This window comes from Zea mays, chromosome 5 (assembly GCF_902167145.1).
Source record: "Zea mays cultivar B73 chromosome 5, Zm-B73-REFERENCE-NAM-5.0, whole genome shotgun sequence".
NCBI lineage: Eukaryota > Viridiplantae > Streptophyta > Magnoliopsida > Poales > Poaceae > Zea > Zea mays.
Genome location: NC_050100.1, coordinates 194,693,296 through 194,707,873, shown reverse-complemented (window position 1 = coordinate 194,707,873; position 14,578 = coordinate 194,693,296). Strand labels below are relative to the sequence as shown.

Below are 14,578 nucleotides of genomic sequence, written 5' to 3'. Positions count from 1 at the left end.
TCCGGCGTGAGCGGGGCTGCGATCGGCAGCGACGAGGCAGCACGGCGGTGACGGGGACGACTGCGCGGCGAGCGGGGCAGCAGTGCGGCGGGTAGCGCGGCGGCGGGCGGGGCTGGCAGCACGGCGGCCGAAGCTCGGGGACGGGACGACGGTGGCGCTGGAAAGATGGAAAATGAAAGGGTGTTCCCTGGCCGCGCGCGGTTAAATCGCTTTATCTCCGACGACTGTAGTACGGGCCGTCGGAGATAACCTTATGTCCGACGGCCCTCTGACAGCCGTCGGACATAGGGTGTTATGTCCGACGGCCAGCTCAGTCGTTCGGACATAAGGTTATCTCCGGCGGTTTCCTGCGCGGCTGTCGGAGGTGTTTGTTTTTACTGTAGTGATTAATCGAAGCAACAACCACGGCTAACACCGACTCTTACAAAGCTTCCTTTTCACGCCCGCACGCTACACACCGTAAGATGAAAGAAACGACCAGGCCACAGATACATCCATTTTGCAGCGTCAAGACTGCCATAACTCCAACCTGCCTCTTTAGGTTTGAAACACCTCTCTCAGTGTGTAAAGACTTCACCACCTTGCCATGCCTTTTGATAGAAACGTTCAGCTCCCCACTCACTTCAACAGATGCAACTCAGACGACCAAGTGTGATAGTGCCATCATCAGAAATACTCCATCCGTTTCTTTTTATTAGTCGCTGGATAGTGTAAAATTGCACTATCCAGCTACTAATAAAAAAACGAAGGGAGTAGGCAGTTCATCGTCCCCAGAATCAAGCAAGACCCACCACGAAGACCATCAGGCCATGACCCACCACGAACTCGCACACTAACTGTAGCCTCCACTGAGAAAACAACAATGGCGAGAGCAAACCTCAGTGTGCTGATCAGCTTGCAGGTGAAATCTCTTGTACGCAGGCATGACTCGAGCGGGATCATGTTCAAGAATGGCACTGGTAGAAAGCTCAAGTGTTTATCGTCGGATTCAGTACGACCTTTAACTTTCAGATCAGCCTCAATAGTCAAAGGATCCACCAGCAGAACAGCAAGGCTAGGACCTGTCAGTTTCAAATTTGGAACCTGCATGCAGCACCATCAACACTGGGTAACCAAAACAACTTAGGGCTAGCTACCGAAGTTACCCAAAACAACTTAGGCCTTGTTCGTTTCCGTCGGATTGCACCCGGAATTGTTCTAGCTAATCAAAGTTTATGTAAATTAGAGAAGCAATCCGGTCAAGAATCGTTCCGACCCACCAATCCGACAGAAACGAACAAGGCCTTAGGCCTCCTAGCTAGAGGGAGGCAGGACGGTTACCCAAGTTTACAACGAACCCATTCATCCCAAAACAACTGACGAGCAGATAACATGTTACGATACATTTTCAGATGTAGTAGTCTACTAGTCTACGCTGCACATGGCACAATAAAAAATTAGGGCTAGTTTAGGAGCCAGAAAACCGAAGGAGATTGAAGAAACAAAAATCACTTCTTATTCCCTCAAATCCTTTCTGGTTTTTTGGGCTGTCAAACTAGAGATAACTTTTTAGCTTCATCATAGAAAAGTGGAGGTAAAATTACAAAGTTTGAAAAGTAGAGGTAAAATCACAGTTAGAAATCAAAGTGAGGGCAACAACACAATAGCCTCTAAGAGCATCTCCAAGAGCTCCCCAGAAGTCTCCTCTAAATCCAGTTTTTTGGAAAACACAAAAATATGTCTCCTACAGTTTCTTTAAAACACTTCCAACTTTTGCATGACTTTATCTTCCTCCACACGTAATAGTAGGAATTTGTCACTTTCTAGATTCTGAGCCCTATGAACAACTTTATCTTCCTCCACACGTAATCGTAATGATACTCAAATTCTCCCCACGGCCAGATTTTCAGAAAATCTGGTCAGAAAAAAGCTGAACCAAACAGGCGCAACATGTTACGATACATTTTCAGATGTAGTAGTCTATGCTGCACATGGCACAATAAAAAATTAGGACTAGTTTAGGAGCCAGAAAACCGAAGGAGATTGAAGAGACTAAAATCTCTTCTTATTCCCTCAAATTCTTTCTGGTTTTTTGGGATGCCAAACTAGAGGTAACTTTTTAGCTTCATCATAGAAAAGTGGAGGCAAAATTACAAAGTTTGAAAAGTAGAGGTAAAATCACAGTTAGAAATCAAAGTGAGGGCAACAACACAATAGCCTCTAAGAGCATCTCCAACTTCCAAGAGCTCCCCAAAGTCTCCTCTAAATCCAGTTTTTTTAGAAAAAACACAAAAATGTGTCTCCAACAGTTTATTTAAAGTGCTCCCAACTTTTGCATGACTTTAAACTTACTCAGTTGTAGCTACAAATAAGGAATTTTTTGAGCTCCCCAGAAACAATATACCGCTTTAAGGGATCTGAAAAAAGATTAAAATCTATACCACTAATTATTTAAATGTCCCTTAAGACTGATTTTGAGGAGTCGTTTTCTGGACTCTTGGATATGCTCTAATAATATTTACTATACAAGTTTTTGGTAAGCCGCGCTCTGGCCCCTGGTTTCGCGGCGCCGTGCTACGCGCCTTTTGCATTGCCCAGCATTTCCGTGCTACAACAGGGTAGCGCTGGTTCTCGCGTGGCTGGCGGCGCGCGCGTGCCCCTGCCGTCCACCACCACCGCCACCACCACCATTGCCTTATTCGCTCCGCCTTCGCTTACGCTCGGCGCGCGTGTGCGTTACAGACTTGAGAGACGACGGACGGTGCCGTCCTGTACTCCTGTTAGCCTTGGTCGTCGTTGTCCGTTCCGTGCTTGTCCGTGGAGACATCTCGTGCCAGACGAGACGAAGACCGCTAGTGGGACTGGGCCGAGGTCGGTCCCAAAGCCGCCCGGGCCGGGCCCGGGAGTCACCTTAGGGCCTGTTTGTTTACCCCCAGATTATATAATCTGGATTAAATAATCCTAAAAGGCAAACAAACAGTCCAGCTTATTTGCCCAGATTATATAATCTAATCCCTTGGATTATGATAATCCATAAGCAAGTGAGGAGGTGCTTATTTCAGATTATTTTTTCCCACTTCCCCACTACCCTTTCAAGTTTCCTAGAAATTACCCACCATTGCCATTATAATCCACCGAATCGTTTTTGCGCCTAGTACTAGTCAATTTGGGGATGAAGAAGGTGACATGAATGCCTTCCGTGATAATATTGCTAATGCAATATTTGCCAATGTCAATTGAATTATTTTTTATATATATATGAGTTTCAACCTAGTACAAATATAGAGGGTATTCTTGTCTTCCTCATACAAAAGAATCCTATTAACAACTCAAATAATCTGGGTAAACAAACAGGACTACTCAGATTATATAATCCAGATTATATAATCCAGATTATATAATCCTCCAAAAATAATCCAGATTATATAATCCATAGGGATAAACAAACAGGCCCTTAGTCACGGCACTACGTCACGCGATGATCGGTCAACAAACAATCTCACGTCCTCAACTCAACCCCGAAATGTCATGACACGTAGTGGAAACCGAGACCTGCGACAGCGCCAGGTCCAGGTCAACACCGACCCAACACACGTGAGATGACTCCTCCAGCACACGGGATCGGCCGGCCAAACGGTGGTATAGCTCGGGGTCCTCGCTCACTATATATATACTCCACCCATAATCACAAAAGGAAGTAAGTAATTTCTTCATCTGGTGGTGGTCTTGTTCAATCCTCATCTCGATCGGGGAGGCCGCCAACCACCATATGGCGGGAGGGAAGGTTTACTCGTTCGAGGAGGTGAGGAAGCACAGCGACCGCAAGGACTGCTGGCTCATCATCGCCGGCAAGGTACGTATATTTCGTCACCGGCCGACGATCGACTCCGACCGTGTTTGACGCCCCCGGCCTCGCTGATTCTGCTCTGCTCAGGTGTACGACGTCACGCCGTTCATGGAGGAGCACCCCGGCGGCGACGAGGTCCTGCTGGCGTCCGTCGGTAAGTAAAGTAGTCTCAGACTCCAGAAGGGTGGTGGTGAGTTGGTAGCGCTTACTGATGATATGTCCACGACTCACCGCCGCCGTCTTCGTCTTCGTCTTCGTCGTGCGTGCGCAGGCAAGGACGCCACCGCGGACTTCGAGGACATCGGCCACAGCGCCTCCGCCAAGGAGCTCATGCCCCAGTACTGCATCGGCAAGGTCGACGCGGCTACCTTCCCGGCCAAGCCCGCCTGCGTCGTCACCAAGGACGACGCCAGGTCGTCCGAGAAGGCCGCGACGAGCGCCGGCGCTTGGGCCACGCTCCTGCAGCTCGCCGCGCCCGTCCTGCTGCTGGCGCTGGCCTTCGCGCTGCAGCAGAACTATGCCAGGGCCAAGGCGGAGTAGACAAGATACAGATAGATACCATCGTTGATTCCGCTGAGTCGCGGCCGTGCGGCCTCTTTGGAAGCATCTGAATTACATTTTCTTCCTGGCAAAATTAACTACTCGTGGTTTCGTTACTTTCGTAATAATGGTTACATTTTCTTCCTGGCAAAGTTCTTTTTGTCAACCGTTTGGGTGCATAGGAAGGACTTTTACGCTGGTTGCACTAAAAATCAAAACACTTCGAGCACTACTTTCCACAGGAAGCTTCGTAGGCCGCTCCTGCTTCACAAACAAGCACTCCACGACCAGAGATGGCAATGGTGAATTTCCTGTGTAGGAATAGCTCCTCATATCCGTTCCCACGACGTCAAATTTTCAACCGTGGGGATCCCCATGAACGTTTATGAGAAACATTTCTTCTTCATCCCCATTTCCCGTAGGATAAATCCCTGACAGGATCCCTTCACCGTTTAAATTATAATTAGGACATACATTATTTATTATTAATACAAAACATTTTCACTTCTAAGTATTGTTAGATGTAAAAAATCATTATGTGTACATCAAAATAAACATATTCTGCTAATGGCAAAAAATCCAAAACCCACGCCTACCAATATCTAAATCTAATAACTTTGATATCCATCCCACACCCATCCAAAAATATAAGAAGAAAATTAAACTCAACCCATCCAATAATATTATTGACCCAAACTAACCCGTAAATGGGTGGAAACCCATGGAAACCCCGTGGGTTCAGCTTATTGTATCACATCAAGTCAACTGCATACACATACACTGATACACGGTGACAATTTTATAGATAGTTTCAATGACATACAAAAACATAGTCCACGACATACAAAAACAGTGACAATAATATTATACGCTGATACAAAACAAGTTTGGTCGATGAACATTTAGGTCTCGAGAGAATAACAAAAAACATCTGTTAAAGATCATTAGTGAACAATTATCTTTTTGGCAACAAACATAAACTAGCAGCTGTGAAAAGAGTCTCTGATCAAGCTTGAAGCTAGCAACAAATGGAAGGGCACATCTAGATAGCATCAGAAGCCCACCGAACGACGTCTAAATCTCCCTGTAAGTGAAAAGAAAAGAACCATGTGTGAACGGTCCCTAGGGCGACAGTGTGTTCGCTTCGTATGCAAGAGCGTGTGCCAGGGGACAGGAGACAGGGGCGTCGCCGTCTAAGTGTGAAAGTGTATAATTAGCGTCGGGTGTCAGCAGGGGTCAGGGGAGCTCCGTCCGTCGAGGCGAAGACTTAGGGAGAGGGGAGTGCCGGCCGCCAGGGCAGAAAGCAGGATGGGACCGCCGGTACACGGGTGAAGACTTAGAGAGTTAAGGTTGAGTTGGGTACGTTGGGATTTGGGACTAAGTTGGAAGTCGACTCGAATACAGTCTTACGGTCTACGGATGGGTGAAGACCCATGAAAGCCCATGCCTATGCAAACTCATCTACACTCATGGGTATTAACCATTTCGACCCACAATACAAAATAAACCCACCAACCCAACCCATTCACAATTAAAACCCATCACAACCCACCAAAACAAAATCATTTCTTAAACCCACCTAAAATACCGACCTACACCTACCCCGTTTGCAGGCCTAACAATAAGTGATCTCTTGATAAGATAATTATTTACTTTTATCATTAACTAATACATGAAAACATCGTGACGTGTAGGTTTAATGGATCCTCATGGAGAACGAGGATAGGGAATGCTTCCCCGTCCACCCGTCTCCATCCCCGTTTACCCGTGGGAGAAAAATTTCCCCTGTTTACATACCCGTGGAGGAAGAAATTTCTCCATCCTCGCCCCCGGAGAAATTCCCCGCGGGGAATCGGGACCCATTGCCATCCCTATCCAGGACTCGCATTTTTATTCTTTCAAAAAGCGATCACTATTCTGATTTCTGAAGAACAATTCTCAATACAGGAACCATAGTCCGTATAAGCATTATCCTATTGATCATTTCTAGGATGGTATATAGAGGAAAACAACTTCCAATAGGGTGAGTACAAGAATATATTGCCAAAAAAGAATCTTTTACATGTGTAACACCGACCTAATCTATGGAACAACATGTGAAGCTGAATCACTTACAATATTCCTGAGGTTGATCGTACAATGTTACAGCTCAATATGAATCATCTCTGGATTTCTTTTTTTGTAGTCAAGGGTTCAGGAACTGCAATGATAGATATTTACATGGTCACTCGGGCATGTAGATTTTCTTTTTTTTTCCTGAATTCTCGTATAGGGCTCGATCTCATGATTCACCGAACAAAGGGTGGGCATCCGACCAGTTTGTCTTAGCAGACCCGGTTTGTCTTAGCATGAATGGGTGGGGGTTCATACAACCCACCACACATGGCCACAGGTCTCTTCCCAGTATATGAAGGTTTCCATTGCATACCTTGTGTCTCATATTGTATGTTCTAATTGCTGAGTCACTTTTGTTAAGTAATTAATTTTAAGAGCCCGGTGCATACTCCTGACGCTAGGAGCCTGCTTCCAGCTGAAGAACTTGCTCTTGCTGTCCTCTGATAAAAGAGGTCAACTCTTTTGATGCAACAACCGATTTTAGCCACTCTTGAAGCTCCTCGCCTTCAACCTTTTCTTTCTCTGAAAAATGCATGACAACGAGAAGTTACACACCACACATGAAATAACTTTTATGGCATATAGCAGAACCATATCATAAGGCATCAAGATCATTGGGCTGATCACCTTCTAAGTATGCTCCGAGGCCTTCCAAAACTGCAGGATTAGCACGAATAACTGAAAGAGCTACTTCCAGTGACGACTGTAAAAGCGCTTTTACTTCCCTCTGAACGAGATCAACTAGATGTCCCTGCCATTAGGTTCCAAGTTTGAGCTTAGTGCTTGCAGATGACAACTTACTTAATAGTTCTTGAAGGTGTAGGAAAAGTTTCGAGGCAAACCTGGTCCTTTCCCCATGGAGAGCCACCAGAGTCATCTAAACCACCATTTGACAGTGTAGCAAGTGATATTGGCCCGATGCGCTGACTAAGACCGTATTCTGCTACAGCTTTGTAGGCCATGTCAGTAGCACGTCTTATGTCATCAAGTGCACCAGTCGAAACCCGTCCTGCTAAAACAACTTCCTCTGCTGCCCTCCCACCCAGTAGTGTTACTAAACGGCCACGTAGTTCATCAACAAAGAGTAAATATCTATCCTCTGTGACGGGAGGGGTGTACGTGAAGCCTAATGCACCTCCAGATCTTGGCAATATACTCAATTTCTGTTAAATTCAACATTAAAAAGCCAAATTAGATCCTTTTTTATCAGATTGTTCTATCAGTAATTGCTTAAGTTCAAACCTCCACACGTGGCTGTCCAGGAAGGAGGTTTGCTACAGCAGTTCCCACGAGTGCATGACCTACTTCATGCCGCGCAACAACAGCTTTTTCATTACCCTTCAATTTTGCATGCTTTTTCTCTATCCCCTGATAATATAACGTTCACAATTAGCTTCCAGCACAATAGCATGAAGAACTATCATGAGTAACATATATTCCCTCTGTTCTAAATTATAAGTTTTTTTTATTTTTCTAGATACATCGTTTTTATCATGCATCTAGACATAGTGTATATCTAACTTGTAGTACTGACAACAACAAAGAAAAAAAAAGGCATGAAATGTTATTTTACAAATGGTAAAGATGTTGCAAACTCCGTGCATGGCATTGTTGAGTAAACATATAAATAAGGAAACAAGAAAACTATATCTTATGCTTAAATGTAAGACTATCTCCAACAATATCATCTATATCCCTTTACAAACACCTCTAAAAGATTTCCTCCTCTATATCTCATACTCTCTAACAGCGTCCTCTTTATCTCGTCCTCTATACGTTAAATACACATATTAGAGACATATTTTGCTCTAATTTTTTGGTTGCACGTATTAGTCATACCCTCAAATGTCTTATACATATTTTAGTTTTGGTTAATCTGTTGTTTAAAGTATTAAAATGAATAGAGGAGAGAAGAGATAATCTCTATATACAGAGAGGATGGAGGAATATCATCTATATTTTGAGAAAGCTTTAGAGGACACTGTTGGAGTGTATAGAGGAGAGGAATCTTCTCTAAATATATGGTATGGACGGTTTATGGTACCTGGTGGAGACAGTTTGAATAAGTTCTCTGCTTTGAGATATAAAGTGTACTATAGTGATTGAGTTCACTAGCACATGACTAGTTACTATAACGCTTTGGTCCCAGTGTACTAATCCATTAAGGAGTAGAAATTACAAGTCAAGGAATTTAGTTAAGAAATTAAGTTCTAAGTATAAGCAGTTAAGCACAGGTAAGTATGAGATTAAGGGATAGAATGTTGAGTTGATCTGATCCGACTCGGTCAGGGGACCAAGTCGGACACCACACTTGTGTTGTGATTAGGGGCGTAACAACCTGTTGGTTGTGGCCTCCTTTCACGCCGTGTATAAAAATAAGCAAGGGGCAAGTACATAAACCAACGTTTTGTTGTATCCCTTTTGCCGCACACCCTCACGGGATCAGATCTAATATCTACGCGGCAGGTGAAGGGAAGGCTACTGTCGTTGTGTTCATCACACCAACGCACCCAGTTCACAGGACTCCAACTCCATGGCATCTCCTTCTAACCCCGAAGGTATGATCATATGTTCTATGTTTTCTAGTGGCTACAGTTACGAACTAAGTTCTGAGAACTCTCGCAATTTCAAATTTCATAGTACAAGTCCTCTAGGTAGAAACAACACAATTGAAAACCAAAAACGAAAAGGAGAAACAACATACTGCTATAGATCGCTCAACCGCACGGATGAAGTCAACCTTTTCCACTATTTCTTTATTTAATCGCCCAGCCAACAGAGCAGCTTCGTTTACCAAGTTTGCAAGGTCTGCTCTGTACAGTATAAGTTTTTTTGACATGTCAATTTGAAATCTCTACAAGGTCAAGAAATTGATAAAATAAATTTTACCCAGTAAAACCAGTTGTCATTGCAGCAATATTGGCTAGATCTACATCTTTACTCAGTGGAAGCTCTCTTCTTTTCACATGAACTTTTAGAATTGATTCTCTTCCAAACCTATCAGGAGCTTCAACCTGTCATGTAGACATTAATGACATCTGAGAAAAGCTGAACACAATAGGAGCATATCTTGTTAAGAAGGCAAACTAACCATAACCACACGGTCAAATCTCCCAGGGCGCCTAAGGGCAGGATCCAAAACATCAGCTCGATTTGTTGCCCCCAATACAATGACAGCCGAGTTGGTATCAAAGCCATCCATTTCCTGGGGAGAACCCAAAATCAAGGCAGCTAAACCAATAATAATACCATTTCCGCCCTTTCTCAAAAACAAATATTGCATGATAAAGCAGTATCCTTAGTAGTGAAGTAGAGTGTGGCTCAAACCCCTTTTAAGTTTTACCAAGAGCAAAAAATCAATTATCAGCCAATAAAAATACAAGTATAAGCTTTAATTGGGTCCCAACTTGCGATGAAGCTAATTTGGTGAATGCTCAAGAAATAAGAAAGGGCACTGTCCTACCGTGAGCAATTGGTTTAATGTCTGCTCACGTTCATCATTACTGACAATGCGATATCGACTATCACGGCTTTTTGCAACGGCATCAATCTACAAAGACAAGACAGACGGAACAGGGTTAAGCATACAATTCAATACATGAAGCTAAATATAATTGATTGTAGGTTACCTCATCGATAAAAATAATCGATGGCGATTCCTTTTTGGCCTTAGCAAATAGGTCACGTACTCGAGCTGCTCCCATGCCTACATATAGCTCAACAAATTCACTAGCAGAGCAACTTATGAATGGGACTTCTGCTTCTCCTGCTACGGCTTTTGCAAGAAGTGTCTTTCCAGTCCCTGGAAGACCCACCTGTAGAGAAAGAATTACATTATGGTAACAAACACAATTGTCAAGCAGTAGTTTCCATTACTAAAAGCATTTGCAGAACCAACCAATAAGACACCACGAGGAGGGCGAGCACCGAGACGAATATATCTTTCTGGGTTCCTTAAGAACTCCTGAACAAAAAATATGTATGGACCAGCTTATTTCCCTTATTTGATTGCTGCAAGTGCTACTGTCAAACTGTAGGATCCATACGACCATACCACAATTTCTTCAAGCTCTTCTTTTGCCTCATCTACTCCAGCCACATCAGCAAATGTAACTATATCCGAACTTTCAGAAACTTTTGCTCCGCCGGAATTAGAATTCTTCCTATTCCTCAACTGACCGGGTGATTGCTGAGTTTGCATAAGAAATTAGATATATACAAATGTAATGCAACTTCAGACGAAGAGTACATGCTTGCCAATTGATTGAGGTCATGCATCAGTACCTGAGAAAAGCTTATTGGCAGGCGCTGCAAAACTACCGCAATCAATACAACATAGATAAGACCTACCTGCAAAATGTAAGGGCAGTTAGACTGAAAGGAACCAACTGAAGAGGGTCTGTATGTAAAGAATACAATCACATATATATAAATGCAAGCATGTATGAAAAAAAAACTATGTGCCCATAGAGATGGACTTTTCAGTCCTGTTAAATTCCTATTTACAATCCTCAATTAGGATCCCATCTCCTATACAAGGTTACAGAAAACATAATACACTAATTTTGTCGGCTCTGGGAGTTCAGTTTCTTAATGTCACACGTGAACCAAAATCCCGTTTACACATGCAATTTAGATCCCATGTTCTGATGTTAGGTTCAAGAAGAGTTCTTGCAGTTCGTTTGCATGTTTCAAAACCAGATTGAGAGTCCGGTTACCTAATTTTCATGTTAACCAAATTCTCATTCAATTCCCCAAAACACTTTCCACAGTCCCATATTAGGTCAAAGACCCATACATTTTTGTTTGTAGCCCAAATATCAGAACTGGAGTTCAGTTTCCTGTTTTTTAAGCACGTACCAATCAAACTCCAAACTTCTTTCTGCTTTTTAATTCCAAGGATCATGTAAATGTTAAAACTACCATCCATGTGTTACTGTAGTATTGAATTTACTCCACAAGTGAGCTTTCCTCTAATGTCCATACATTTTTAACTGGCTGCCCAAAAACGTGGTGCAGGACTACCGAATATAGGATAATCTAGTCGCTCAACAGGAGCAAAGATGGGTTCACAATGAGGATGGAACATGGTAAAATAGATACAAGACTTAATGATCAAAGATGTGCTTCATTGCTTCTAGTTTGAATCTGGTGTATAAGCCTTAGTGCTTTGTGTATAAAGAAATGCTTGCATGAGTCATGCATATTAGAAACCTAAACATGTGTTACAGACGAATCAACAAAATAACTGTCGAGGCATGTATGCTAATACAAAAGAGAATCAAAATAAAAAAGTGTGCTACATTTTTCTAGAGCGCTTTATGTATTAGCAAGATCTGACTTTAACATATGCAAGTGCAAGGATTATGAATCATAACTTTATCTACAATCCAAACTCTGGATCATATCATATTGCTGAAGCATTAGTTACAACAGTTTAGTCAACTAAACATGTTGTTTCCTGAGTGACCTAGCAACAAAACAGAGCAGACCATATGGTCATGTCATGTTGCATCTGTTAGAAACACTTGAATTCTCTATTTCTAGTGAGTACAAATATAACATTGTAGAGCAAGCGTTTCAACATATACTATGCAATATTCTGCCTCACACTGTACATATACAATGCTCACACAAAGTGAACCTACTGGGTTCGCTCGTCAATATCATTATGAAATATTTGCCCTGTCAGTTTCAATGCTCAGAACATCTCTGACTTTCCAACTGTCATTTTACATGCTTAGATACAAATTTTAAAATTCCTAAACTTGTGTGATTGGTACTATTACTACATTAATTTGAAGCCACGAACATTGCATTTGCATCAGAAATATCTTTCGGCATGAGTGCCTTACCAGGGCAGAATTGAGCATGCCGCCAGACCTCTTGTCCGGTGACCCAAATTCAACCATGTTTTCCACCATCTTCTCGTATGGTGTCTTTATGTCCACTGGACGAGTCGTCGTGAACACAATTCTCCTTGAAACTCCAGCATTATCAATGACATAATCTGCTCCGCGCTGTGTCGGTGTCTGCTCAACACGGACCTGGGACTCCACCTCTGGGCGGAGTCGGAACATGATATGCACCCCGTCCACCTCAACCTTCTTCACCTGGTCCTTGTTTATGCTGGCCAGGAAGTCGCTGTATGGTACACTGACGTACGTCGTCTGTGGGCGGGGCTCTGAACCGGGCAACGCGATCTCTGGGCGAAGCATGCGTAGCGCAAATATGGCGAAGCCCAGCTGGAGCAGGAGGAAGCCCATCTCCCGTCCCTGGACTATGGGCTCCCATAGCCACCGCCCCACGCCGCCTCCCTTAGTCAGCCTCCGCCGCCACTTATTTTCGTTCCTCTTCGACGAGGGCGGCGGCGGTGTCGCGGCCGTGCTCGTGGTGCTCGTGCTGGTGCTATCGCCCCCCGACTCCGCAGCCGCGTCGCGGTCGCCATCCCCAGACGAGGACGACGGCTCGCCGTTCCCGGAGGCGCCGTCGCCGTCGCGCTCAACATTCGCGCGCGCCGCTGGCGGGCAGCGGCGGTGTACGAGCGCGAGCCCGAGGCCCCGCGGCGGCACGGCGGATATCCGGATCGACGGTGCGCCTGTCCTAGCGCCGGCTGGTCGCCTGGGGAAGGGGCGTAGGAGCGAGCGGGACGGGGATGCGATTGGGAACGAGGCGAGGGTTTCCGCGGCGGCGGAAGCCATACGAAGAGGAAGGCAGACCCGACCCGAACCCTGGAGGTACTAGAGTACGGGTTGAACGAGCACGGAGTTCGCCCAACTCCGCCCGTGCTGCGCGCGAGCGCGTGGAGGGATCGGTGCGGGGTCGTCGGGGGTGAGGCCGAGACGAAGATGAGGAACAGAGGAAGGAAAGAGGCCGAGACGAGACGAAGAGGGGTGGAGGGAAGGAGAAGGGGGCGGCCGTTTGCTGCCTGTCACGCCGTCAAGCTGGGACACAAGGCCTTAGGCCCATCGTCAGTGACTGCTTATTGCTGATTTCAGCTTGGGCGACCGTCGGGTGGAGCTCATCCGTTTGGTTTTTGAGATAATTGCACGGCGCCGCGGCGCCCGGGTAAAGGATTGCTGGGGACGGACTATGCATGCCCCACTGAGATGTCAGTGAGAAGATGTCAATGAGAGGAGGAGTGTCTGTCAGAAGGTGGGCATTCGAGATATTTGGCGCGTCGGATGGCGCAGGGCGTCGAGCTTATGATGTCCACAGAAAGAATGAACTACGCCTACGGAACTTGGGAGTATCTTCTCTAGCCGACAAAAAATGATTGGTTTAATTCCGATCCTGGAACGAAACGTGTGAATTTATTTTGGCTGTGGATTGTTTAAATTGTTTACCGTTGGCCTAGCCTACACCTCTCTTCTCTCTTCACGTTGGATCGGTGGCCCACTTTGTTGTTGTCGGAGCCAGATTTTTTGCAATTAGAAAGATAAATTTTAGCTAATCGCGGAAATTTTGTAGCAAAACTGATATAGAACAAAAAATATAGTAAACCAGTTTTAGATTTTCTTTTTCATAATCATACTATATCTATTTATTATGACTGTCTTGGTCTCTTGGAGTTACGTGAATCTTCTATTATTTATATTTGTTGTTAAAGTACATCTAATTTCTATTTTGGTGGTAGAATGATAAGATGATTAAATGTACATATGTCTCTTATAAATATATTTTTCATTATAAGTTCTATCTCAACTCTTCCAACCACTTAATGCAACCAAATATTGATAAGAATGGATGCAATAACATGTAGATGATTTGACTCGTATATGCAACAGATTTATTTCTACAATAGTCCTACAACAACTCGTGGGTATCCTTCTAGTGATTAATGAGTTTGACGAGCTTGTTAAGTTTTACTAATGATAAAGTGGAACTAATGTCACATCTACAATACAAGAAAAAAAGCGCACATATTGGTAAACAAAAATGGGAACAAGAGCTATAGAATTTCATCTCAATGCAAGCTCTTGCGTGAGGGAGAAGATATTGGCATATCGTTAATAGTTATTAAGGATATATCATTGAAAAAAATGAAAACAGAGGTCAAACTATGAAGACACGATATGTAATGGATTATATGGTACC

At 44.1% G+C, this 14,578-nt stretch overlaps 2 protein-coding genes and 1 pseudogene across 2 annotated transcripts; 1 reads left to right on the top strand and 2 right to left on the bottom strand.

Annotated features, from left to right (window-relative positions):
* Window positions 1–450: 450 nt before the first annotated feature.
* On the bottom strand, window positions 451–1,089 carry LOC103628778 (uncharacterized; annotated as a pseudogene).
* A 2,585-nt stretch (window positions 1,090–3,674) lies between these two features.
* LOC103627487 (cytochrome b5) lies at window positions 3,675–4,518 on the top strand. The gene is made up of 3 exons (NM_001301606.1): window positions 3,675–3,832; window positions 3,914–3,980; window positions 4,098–4,518. Exons 1-3 carry the CDS (start codon window positions 3,749–3,751, stop codon window positions 4,364–4,366), a joined length of 420 nt encoding a protein of 139 aa, NP_001288535.1. The 5' UTR covers window positions 3,675–3,748; the 3' UTR covers window positions 4,367–4,518.
* Window positions 4,519–6,386: 1,868 nt separating this feature from the next.
* On the bottom strand, window positions 6,387–13,342 carry LOC100502182 (ATP-dependent zinc metalloprotease FTSH 7 chloroplastic). The gene is made up of 13 exons (NM_001196659.1): window positions 12,337–13,342; window positions 10,766–10,831; window positions 10,536–10,670; window positions 10,380–10,445; window positions 10,111–10,296; window positions 9,945–10,031; window positions 9,573–9,686; window positions 9,371–9,495; window positions 9,186–9,294; window positions 7,724–7,849; window positions 7,324–7,644; window positions 7,109–7,232; window positions 6,387–7,003 (listed from the first exon to the last, which is right to left on the bottom strand). Exons 1-13 carry the CDS (start codon window positions 13,180–13,182, stop codon window positions 6,879–6,881), a joined length of 2,430 nt encoding a protein of 809 aa, NP_001183588.1. The 5' UTR covers window positions 13,183–13,342; the 3' UTR covers window positions 6,387–6,878.
* Between the last annotated feature and the right edge of the window lie 1,236 nt (window positions 13,343–14,578).

What these genes read in the sequence shown, in the direction of transcription:
- LOC103627487 (NM_001301606.1), top strand. Translation starts at nt 3,749, where the DNA reads ATGGCGGGAGGGAAGGTTTACTCGTTCGAGGAGGTGAGGAAGCACAGC. An exon ending in GGCTCATCATCGCCGGCAAG is followed by an intron (nt 3,833 to 3,913) that starts GTACGTATATTT and finishes TGCTCTGCTCAG; the next exon opens with GTGTACGACGTCACGCCGTT. An exon ending in GGTCCTGCTGGCGTCCGTCG is followed by an intron (nt 3,981 to 4,097) that starts GTAAGTAAAGTA and finishes GTGCGTGCGCAG; the next exon opens with GCAAGGACGCCACCGCGGAC.
- LOC100502182 (NM_001196659.1), bottom strand. Translation starts at nt 13,182, where the DNA reads ATGGCTTCCGCCGCCGCGGAAACCCTCGCCTCGTTCCCAATCGCATCC. An exon ending in CGATTATTTTTATCGATGAG is followed by an intron (nt 10,032 to 10,110) that starts GTAACCTACAAT and finishes TTGTCTTTGTAG; the next exon opens with ATTGATGCCGTTGCAAAAAG. An exon ending in GATTTGACCGTGTGGTTATG is followed by an intron (nt 9,496 to 9,572) that starts GTTAGTTTGCCT and finishes TCTACATGACAG; the next exon opens with GTTGAAGCTCCTGATAGGTT.